This window comes from Dendropsophus ebraccatus, chromosome 13 (assembly GCF_027789765.1).
Source record: "Dendropsophus ebraccatus isolate aDenEbr1 chromosome 13, aDenEbr1.pat, whole genome shotgun sequence".
NCBI lineage: Eukaryota > Metazoa > Chordata > Amphibia > Anura > Hylidae > Dendropsophus > Dendropsophus ebraccatus.
The window spans coordinates 67,442,275-67,452,841 of record NC_091466.1 but is presented as its reverse complement, the minus strand read 5'-3'; the positions used below and the strand labels follow the sequence as shown (position 1 = coordinate 67,452,841).

The 10,567-nt window shown below is 42.8% G+C and overlaps 1 protein-coding gene across 1 annotated transcript in view; it reads left to right on the top strand.

The window, feature by feature from the left end:
* Window positions 1-2,648: 2,648 nt before the first annotated feature.
* EML1 (EMAP like 1) overlaps window positions 2,649-10,567 on the top strand; it is a 76,304-nt gene continuing 68,385 nt past the window's right edge. The window contains exon 1 of the mRNA XM_069951068.1: window positions 2,649-2,732. Within this exon, the coding sequence (XP_069807169.1) occupies window positions 2,705-2,732 (28 nt within the window). The 5' untranslated portion in view covers window positions 2,649-2,704. The remainder of the gene's footprint in view (window positions 2,733-10,567) is intronic.

Genomic DNA, 10,567 nt, shown 5'->3' with positions numbered 1-10,567 from the left:
GGCTACTATGTGGGCACTATATGGGGGATTGGCTACTATGTGGGGCATATATGGGGGATTGGCTACTATGTGGGGCACTATATGGGGGATTGGCTACTATGTGGGGCATATATGGGGGCATGGCTACTATGTGGGGCACTATATGGGGCATTGGATACTATGTGGGGCACTATATGGGGCATTGCTACTATGTGGGGCTCTATATGGGGGCATTGGATACTATGTGGGGCACTATATGGGGCATTGGATACTATGTGGGGCACTATATGGGGGATTGGCTACTATATGGGGCACTATATGGGGGCATTGGCTACTATGTGGGGCTCTATATGGGGGCATTGGATACTATGTGGGGCACTATATGGGGCATTGGATACTATGTGGGGCACTATATGGGGGATTGGATACTATGTGGGGCACTATATGGGGGATTGGATTCTATGTGTGGCACTATATGGGGGGATTGGATACTATGTGGGGGATTGGATACTATGTGGGGCACTATGTGGGGGATTGGATACTATGTGGGGCACTATGTGGGGGATTGGATACTATGTGGGGCACTATGTGGGGGATTGGATTCTATGTGGGGCACTATGTGAGGATTGGATACTATGTTGGTCACTATATGGGGGCATTGGATACTATGTGGGGCACTATGTGGGGGATTGGATACTATGTGGGGCACTATGTGGGGGATTGGATACTATGTGGGGCACTATATGGGGGCATTGGATACTATGTGTGGCACTATTGGGGGGATTGAATACTATGTGGGGCACTATAATGGGGGATTGGATACCATATAGGGCATTTTTGGCGGGATTGGATACTGTATAGGGCACTATTCAGTCAGCAGCATGTGGTGACTGTAGGGGAGTGGCTATGGAGGGTTGATATAGGGGCGTGGCTATGGAGGGTTGCTATGGGGGTGTGGCTATGGAGGGTCGCTATGGGGGCGTGGCTATTGGGACCGCGGCGCACATGTCCCTCTTTGCTCTTTGCAAAAGTTGGGAGGTATGCATGTGATACATTATGCAGAGCCAGTGTATCTAAACCTATCATGTGTGACACTAACTGCTGAGACAGTGTATCTAAACCTATCATGTGTGATCATTTCTGCTGAGCCAGTGTATCTAAACCTATCATGTGTGACACTGACTGCTCATGCGGTGTATCTAAGCATATTATGTGTGATACCTTCTGCTGAGCCAGTGTATCTAAGCCTATTATGTGTGATACCTTCAGGTGAGCCAGTGTGCCACTGACTGCTGAGGCACATTATGTAAATTATGTGTGATGCTGTGTGATACGACCTTCTGTATCCTGCAGTCATTGATCTGTGTATTACATCCCTATTACCAGGTCGTTATAGTGCAGAAGAGTCAGAAGTCGTTACAGTGTGTCGGGGAGGTGTCCTGGAGGGTGGCGTCCATTACCGCTCCCTGGTCAGTAATGTCCACATTTCCCGTCTCCTCTTCAGCAGGTTGATAAGGAGCGTCCTCCATGGGAGGATACATGTCCAGGACTTAGAGGAGATTATAGCTCTGAGCCCCGGCCACGTCTCACCATCATCCCTCCCGTCACTAATGGAGGTTGTATCATATTCCTCCTTCCCCTTATGTACAACGCTGTGGAATATGTTGGTGCTATATAAATAAACCCACTTAAAGGGGTTATCCAGCACTACAGAAACATGGCCACTTTCCCCCTCTCTTGTCTCCAGATTGGGTGAGGTTTTAAACTCAGTTCCAATGAAGTAAATGGAGCTTAATTGCAAATCACACCTGAACTGGAGACAAGAGAGGGGAGAAAGTGGCCATGTTTTTGTAGCGCTGGATAACCCCTTTAAGCCACGCCTTATCAAAAGGATTTAAAGGATTACTCTACTGATACATGTATTGTTCATATTCAAGATCAGTGGAGGTCCGAGAAGTCAGACCCCCCCACTGGTCATACCCTAGCTATATGTAGTCACGTTATGAGATGGGGATACCCCTTTAAGAGTTGTGAAAGTTGGGTGAACACCATTAACGGGGTTATCCAGCGCTACAACAACATGGCCCCTTTTCCCCCTCTCTTGTCTCCAGTTCAGGTGTGATTAATTAAGCTCCATTTACTTCAATGGAACTCAGTTTGAAACCCCACCCAATCTGGAGACAACAGTAGGGGGAAAGTGGCCATGTTTTTGTAGCGCTGGATAACCCCTTTAAGCTCCATTTACTTCAATGGAACTGAGTTCCAAACCCCACCCAATCTGGAGACAAGAGAGGGGGAAAAGTGGCCATGTTTTTGTAGCGCTGGATAACCCCTTTAACCCTAGTGGAAGAGTTTCCTGCACAGAGTCTGGGAAAGCTGGGTGATGACTCTCATGATGATGATGATGATGACATTGCTGGCACAGACTTAATAGAACATCTGTCCAGGGTCGCCGCAGCAGATGTCGGATCCACAACTTCTTAATGAATGTCCAGGGTTGGTCTTAGCCGGTCACTATTAATATTACATTTGTTTGCTGCGGTCTAATGGGAAATGGAAAATCCAAGGGGAGGGGAGATGAGATTATAGCCGCCAATCCGGGCGGCCAGGAGCGTCCTTATCTCTTTTTTTCTTGGAGCGAGAAGTCAGGGCTACAGCTGTTTGTCAGGCAGAGAGAACAGTCGCTCCAAAGCTCTGAACGTTCCCTGCAGCCTCTATTCCCGGGATGTCGGACAGTGAAGGGCTGCCGCTGGGTAAGTCGCACGGTTATTTTTACCTACGCTGGCCACTGCCCGGTTTCACATTTCACTGTTATAGAATTATACATTGGCAGGACAGGGGCCTGGAGTCTGGGGGGCGAGCGGGCGGGAAAGAGAGGCCAAAATTAAATAAATCCCATAGACGGGTCCTTTAAGAGCTGCAGGCGGGAATATTGTCAGCTATATATTGATCATCATAAACTTTATATAGCACATTGGCTTCTCCAACCTGTGGCCCTCCAGCAGCTGCAAAACTACAATTCCCATCATACTCTGACAGCCTTACACTGCTATAGTGTATGGAACCTACAGAATAATACCCTGCAGTGTCCACATAATACTGCCATATAGAGCCTACATGATATCACCATCCAGTACCCACATAATACTGCCATATAGAGCCTACATAATACCACTATAGAGTACCCACATAATACCGCCATATAGAGCCTACATGATACCACCATCCAGTACCCACATAATACTGCCATATAGAGCCTACTTAATACCACTATACACTACCCACATAATACTGCCATATAGAGCCTACATAATACCTTACAGTATCCACATAATCCTGCCATATAGAGCCACCATAATAATACCAAACAGTGCCCACATAATACCGCCATATAGAGCCTACATTATAATAAAACAAAGTACCCACATAATACTGCTATATAGAGCCTACATAATACCACCATACAGTACCCACATAATGCAGCCATATGGAGCCACCATAATAATACCAAACAGTGCCCACATAATACCGCCATATAGAGTCTACATAATACCATACGGTACCTACATAATACTGCCATATAGAGCCTACATAGTAATACTACACAGTACTCACATAATACTGCCATATAGAGCCTACATAATACCTTACAGTATCCACATAATCCTGCCATATACAGCCACCATAATAATACCAAACAGTGCCCACATAATACCGCCATATAGAGTATACATAATACCATGCAGTACCTACATAAATCTGCCATATAGAGCCTACATTATAATAAAACAAAGTACCCACATAATACTGCTATATAGAGCCTACATAATACCACCATACAGTACCCACATAATACTGCCATATGGAGCCACCATAATAATACCAAACAGTGCCCACATAATACCGCCATATAGAGTCTACATAATACCATACAATACCTACATAATACTGCCATATAGAGTCTACATTAGTAATACTACACAGTACTCACATAATACTGCCATATAGAGCCTACATAATACCTTACAGTATCCACATAATCCTGCCATACACAGCCACCATAATAATACCAAACAGTGCCCACATAATACAGCCATATAGAGTATACATAATACCATGCAGTACCTACATAATTCTGCCATATAGAGCCTACATAGTAATACTATGCAGTACCCACATAATACAGCCATATGGAACCTACATAATACAATACCCCATAATACTGCTATATAGAACCTACATAATACCATACAGTACCTACATAATACTGCCATATAGAGCCTACATAATAGCATACAATACACACATTATACTGCCATATAGAGACTACATAATAGCATACAGTACCCACATACTGCCATATAGAGCCAACATAATAATACTACACAGTATCCACATAATAATGCCATATAGAGCCTACATGATGCCATACAGTACCTACATACTACTGCCATATAGAGCCTACATTATAATAATACATATTGTTCCCACATAATACTGCCATATAGTGCCTACACAACACCATATAGTTCCCACATAATACTGCCATATAGAGCCTACACAACACCATATAGTGCCCACATAATACTGCCATGCAGAACCTACACAACACCATATAGTGCCCACATAATATTGCCATACACAACCTACATTATAATACTATAATACTATACATACAGGTAAGAAGCATGATGTGGATTATAAAATCTGCTGCACATTTACTATTCTGCGTGGATTTTCCAGGGTGTGTGACTGGGTATAATACCGCCCCAAGACTTGTAATACTGGTGGAATCCTGATAGAGTCCTATACATGTGAACACACCTACACATACACAAAGGGCATACCTAACTGTGCAAACCATTGCCCATATAATGCTGTCCTATAGCTCCTACATAATAGTGCAATACAGTAATCACATAACAGTGCCCACAGCTTTATAGAGCCGCCATACAGTACATTACAGTGCCCACATAATACTGCTATATAGAGCCGACATACAGTATATCACAGTGCCCACGTAATACTGCTATATAGAGCCGACATACAGTATATCACATTGAGCACATAATACTGCTATATAGAGCCGACATACATTATATCACAGTGCCCACATAATACTGCTATATAGAGCCGACATACAGTATATCACAGTGCCCACAATATACTGCTATATAGAGCCGACATACAGTATATCAAAGTGCCCACATAATACTGTTATATAGAGCCGATATATACAGTATATCACAGTGCCCACAATATACTGCTATATAGAGTTATCATACAGTATATCAAAGTGCCCACATAATACTGCTATATAGAGCCGACATATAGTATATCACAGCGCCCGCATAATACTGCTATATAGAGCCGACATACAGTATATCACAGCGCCCACATAATACTGCTATATAGAGCCGACATACAGTATATCACAGTGCCCGCATAATACTATCACATAGAGCCGACATACAGTATATCACAGTGCCCGCATAATACTGCTATATAGAGCCGACATACAGTATATCACAGTGCCCGCATAATACTGCTATATAGAGCCGACATACAGTATATCACAGTGCCCACATAATACTGCTATATAGAGCCGACATACAGTATATCACAGCGCCCACATAATACTGCTATATAGAGCCGACATACAGTATATCACAGCGCCCACATAATACTGCTATATAGAGCCGACATACAGTATATCACAGCGCCCACATAATACTACCACATAGAGCCGACATATAGTATATCACAGTGCCCACATAATACTGCTATATAGAGCCGACATACAGTATATCACAGTGCCCACATAATACTGCTATATAGAGCCGACATACAGTATATCACAGCGCCCACATAATACTGCTATATAGAGCCGACATACAGTATATCACAGCGCCCACATAATACTACCACATAGAGCCGACATATAGTATATCACAGTGCCCACATAATACTGCTATATAGAGCCGACATACAGTATATCACAGTGCCCACATAATACTGCTATATAGAGCCGACATACAGTATATCACAGCGCCCACATAATACTGCTATATAGAGCCGACATACAGTATATCACAGCGCCCACATAATACTACCACATAGAGCCGACATACAGTATATCACAGTGCCCGCATAATACTGCTATATAGAGCCGACATACAGTATATCAAAGTGCCCACAATATACTGCTATATAGAGCCAACATACAGTATATCACAGTGCCCACATAATACTACCACATAGAGCCGACATATAGTATATCACAGTGCCCAGTGTCGATCACTTGCTCCATCTGATCCCAGCAAATGAGCGGATAATTACGTTAGGAATTACGTTAAATTAAATAACAGTAAACGATTAACGATGATTTTAGGCTCAGCTCAAACTATTTTTTGTTTGTTGCCTGCATTTACACGTAACGATTATGATTTAAGTTTGAACAATATAAAGGTTTTTTCGCACAACAATCATGCCATGTAATCGGGCTCTAACTGTGCTGAGGCCAGGGCTTGTGCAGCCCTGCAGTTCCTTACACAGCCATAGGTGGCAGCAGAGTGGCTGTGTCACACCCTACTGCTGCCTGTCAATGTTTAAATGTAAAAAAAAACAGAAAACATATTCATTAATAAAGTTCTATTACAGAGTTATATTAAAGACTTTATAAAAGCAACATAAAAAAGTATAATTTTTAATTCCCTAGAATACACCTGTACCTGTGTGATGTAAGAACAATCTCCTCCTGTCTCCTGTACAGATTGCTACATTGTATCCGTGCCGACAGAATACATATAAGCTAGTGTTAGCCAAATGCTGATATAATTCCCTAATTATCTTCCCCAATACACACACACAAATATATATATATATATATATATATATATATAGTGACACCTCTGTTCTGGAACTTCAGGAAGGCAGTCTGGGCAGCGAGCAGTGTTTTTACATTGTATGGTGCCCAGTATAACCACTACAGTATAGAGCAGCACTATATACTGTACAGCACATTACAGAGCAGCACTATATACTGTACAGGACATTACAGAGCAGCACTATATACTGTACAGGACATTACAGAGCAGCGCTATATACTGTACAGGACATTACAGAGCAGCGCTATATACTGTACAGGACATTACAGAACAGCACTATATACTGTACAGCACATTACAGAGCAGCGCTATATACTGTACAGGACATTACAGAACAGCACTATATACTGTACAGCACATTACAGAGCAGCGCTATATACTGTACAGGACATTACAGAGCAGCACTATATACTGTACAGGACATTACAGAGCAGCGCTATATACTGTACAGGACATTACAGAGCAGCGTTATATACTGTACAGTACATTACAGAGCAGCGCTATATACTGTACAGTACATTACAGAGCAGCGCTATATACTGTACAGGACATTACAGAGCAGCGTTATATACTGTACAGTACATTACAGAGCAGCGCTATATACTGTACAGTACATTACAGAGCAGCACTATATACTGTACAGCACATTACAGAGCAGCACTATATACTGTACAGGACATTACAGAGCAGCACTATATACTGTACAGCACATTACAGAGCAGCGCTATATACTGTACAGGACATTACAGAGCAGCACTATATACTGTACAGGACATTACAGAGCAGCGTTATATACTGTACAGGACATTACAGAGCAGCGTTATATACTGTACAGGATATTATACACAAGAAACATTCAATAAAACCAGCAATTATAGTACAGTAATCACTAACTCCTCACTCCTTAATCCTTTACTGTATAGTGCCCCCCCCCCCCCCCCATCCTATCCCAGCACTGTAACGGATGGGAGATGGTGGTGCACTAACTGTACTACTACTGTACTGTATATGCACTCCAGCAGTCTTATACAGTACAGGATGGGAGATGGCGGTGTACTGCCTGTACTACTACTGTACAGTATATGCACTCCAGCAGTCTTATACAGTACAGGATGGGAGACGGTGGTGCACTGACTGTACTACTACTGTACTGTATATGCACTCCAGCAGTCTTATACAGTACAGGATGGGAGATGGTGGTGCACTGACTGTACTACTACTGTGCTGTATATGCACTCCAGCAGTCTTATACAGTACAGGATGGGAGATGGTGGTGCACTGTCTGTACTACTACTGTACAGTATATGCACGCCAGCAGTCTTATACAGTACAGGATGGGAGATGGTGGTGCACTGTCTGTACTACTACTGTACAGTATATGCACTCCAGCAGTCTTATACAGTACAGGAAGGGAGACGGTGGTGCACTGCCTGTACTACTACTACTGTGCTGTATATGCACTCCAGCAGTCTTATACAGTACAGGAAGGGAGATGGTGGTGCACTGTCTGTACTACTACTGTGCTGTATATGCACTCCAGCAGTCTTATACAGCACTGTACTCTATGTGAAGCCTCACCAGTGCTAACCTCACCAGGTACAACCCACCATCCACACTCGCAAAAATGTTCGGATACCGAGTAGAGTTCAAATTCTGAATGTTACTTCTGGGTAAATTTCCGTTTGAATACCGAACAGTTCAAATTCAGATGCGTTCGAACACCGAGGTATAACTGTACTTCAAGACTTGGCGCCAAAAAAGTGTTTGAGAACTGAAGCAAACTTTCCTTTAAGATACTGTTTACTCCTCCAGACAATTAATCCTTACAGACAGAGGCCATGGTCACACTTTGTAAAACACCAGCTGTTCTGTAACCCGGCCGGGTCACAGAGTGTTTGAGAAGATCATCCCGGCTGGTACTGCAGTACTGACCGGATGATCTTCCTCTGTGCTGAATTGAGATGCAGGCACATCTGTGTGCGCCCGCATCCCAATTCACCATAGCCGACAATGGAGAATGCGGCCAGAGCCGCATGCTCCATAATGTGACTTGTTAGTCTTGTGCAGCCGCTATTCATTAAATATATAACATGTCAGTTTTTTGTGCAGCCGCTAGTGATTCCGGCTGGAGTGTATACTATGTGTATACACTCTGGCTGGGATTCCCTCTAGCTGCAGCACAATGTAAGTTAAGTATTAATCACGGCCGTTGTTGCAAATCAGCTACAACGGCCGTGATTATTACTAAACTTACATTGTGTGAACATGGCCAGAAAATGTAACAAAATTTAGAACTTTATTACCAGATTGATACATTAAGAAGAATTACACATATAGATAGAGTACTCGCACCGTACAGTACAGATCCTGGGGAAGTCATCTACCCCAATGGGGTCACCTTACCCTTCACATAATACTGACCAGTAATCCAGATCCATAGATACAGGATATCCAGAGACTATAACATGCTTAAGTCTCCAGGTAATATGTCTCTAGTAAAGTACATAGAGATCTACAGTAAATGTCTCAGCAGTATATTTAAAATTCATGACTACACTAATGTGTTCTCACTGCTGTGGATATGATATGTCCTGTACTTACCGGGTGGTGTAACCGCTACCACATCCGCAGGTGTGATTCTTTAACTGGTATTAAAGTATTTTGTGATAAATATATATATATATATATATATATATATATATATATATATATATATATGTCTTTCTTCCCTGTAAATCTGCTGCTCACTGACTGTTGTCAGGAGAAATCTGTCTCTAGTAACAGATAGATCAGGGCAAATTACAGGAAGTGAGGACTGGGCTTAGCATGTGCTATGTGCAGCAGGGTGGACTGTGTACCTGCATCTGAACCTGACTGAATGCTGCAGGTGATCCACACTGTTCCTTAAAGGTAAATCATAGCTTTTTCTCTCATCTCCCCATCCATAAAGTTCTAGGTATCTGGCCCCTGTGTGAATAACAGTGTATCTACTGCTGTATGTCCATGGTGCTGCAGTGTTATCCACCCCCAAATCCCGCATCAGTAACCTCTTCTCCCTCCATATCCCGTCTATAGTACGATGTAGTATGTAAGTATGGAGTTAATGGTTTAGTGTATTAGTGTATTATTGTCTGAGACCAAGGACTTCCACATTAGTACCAATTATAGCAAAGAGCTAAAAAGCAGCCTCCATTAATAATTCAGCCTCCATCTTTCTTGGACCTGTCCTCCCTTGGGTGGTAACTCTGCAGATTTCTGTGCACAGATTACATTTCATTCCCATAAATGATGGATGGAAGGGGCCAGATGCTTGTCAGGGACACCCCACCTCAGGGCTGTGTACTGAGAGCAGGCGAGACCCTGTGTGAGGGAAGGGGGGGGGGGGGTAGAGACAGAGAACATACGGAGAGGTAGTGCTCTTCTCTACGATCCATACTAGCAATGCTGGTATATGGAAATTACATGGCCGTGTGCCTGTTTGTATGCAGCTGCGTGTAATGGGTGGGGCTGAAACACCTGGGGGGGCACCCTTACCATATAGTGTACATCGATATATATGGGAATAGATAGATAGATAGATAGATAGATAGACAGATAGATAGGAGATAGATAGATAGATAGATAGATAGATAGATAGATAGATAGATAGGAGATAGATAGATGATAGATAGATAGATAGATAGATAGATAGATAGATAGAT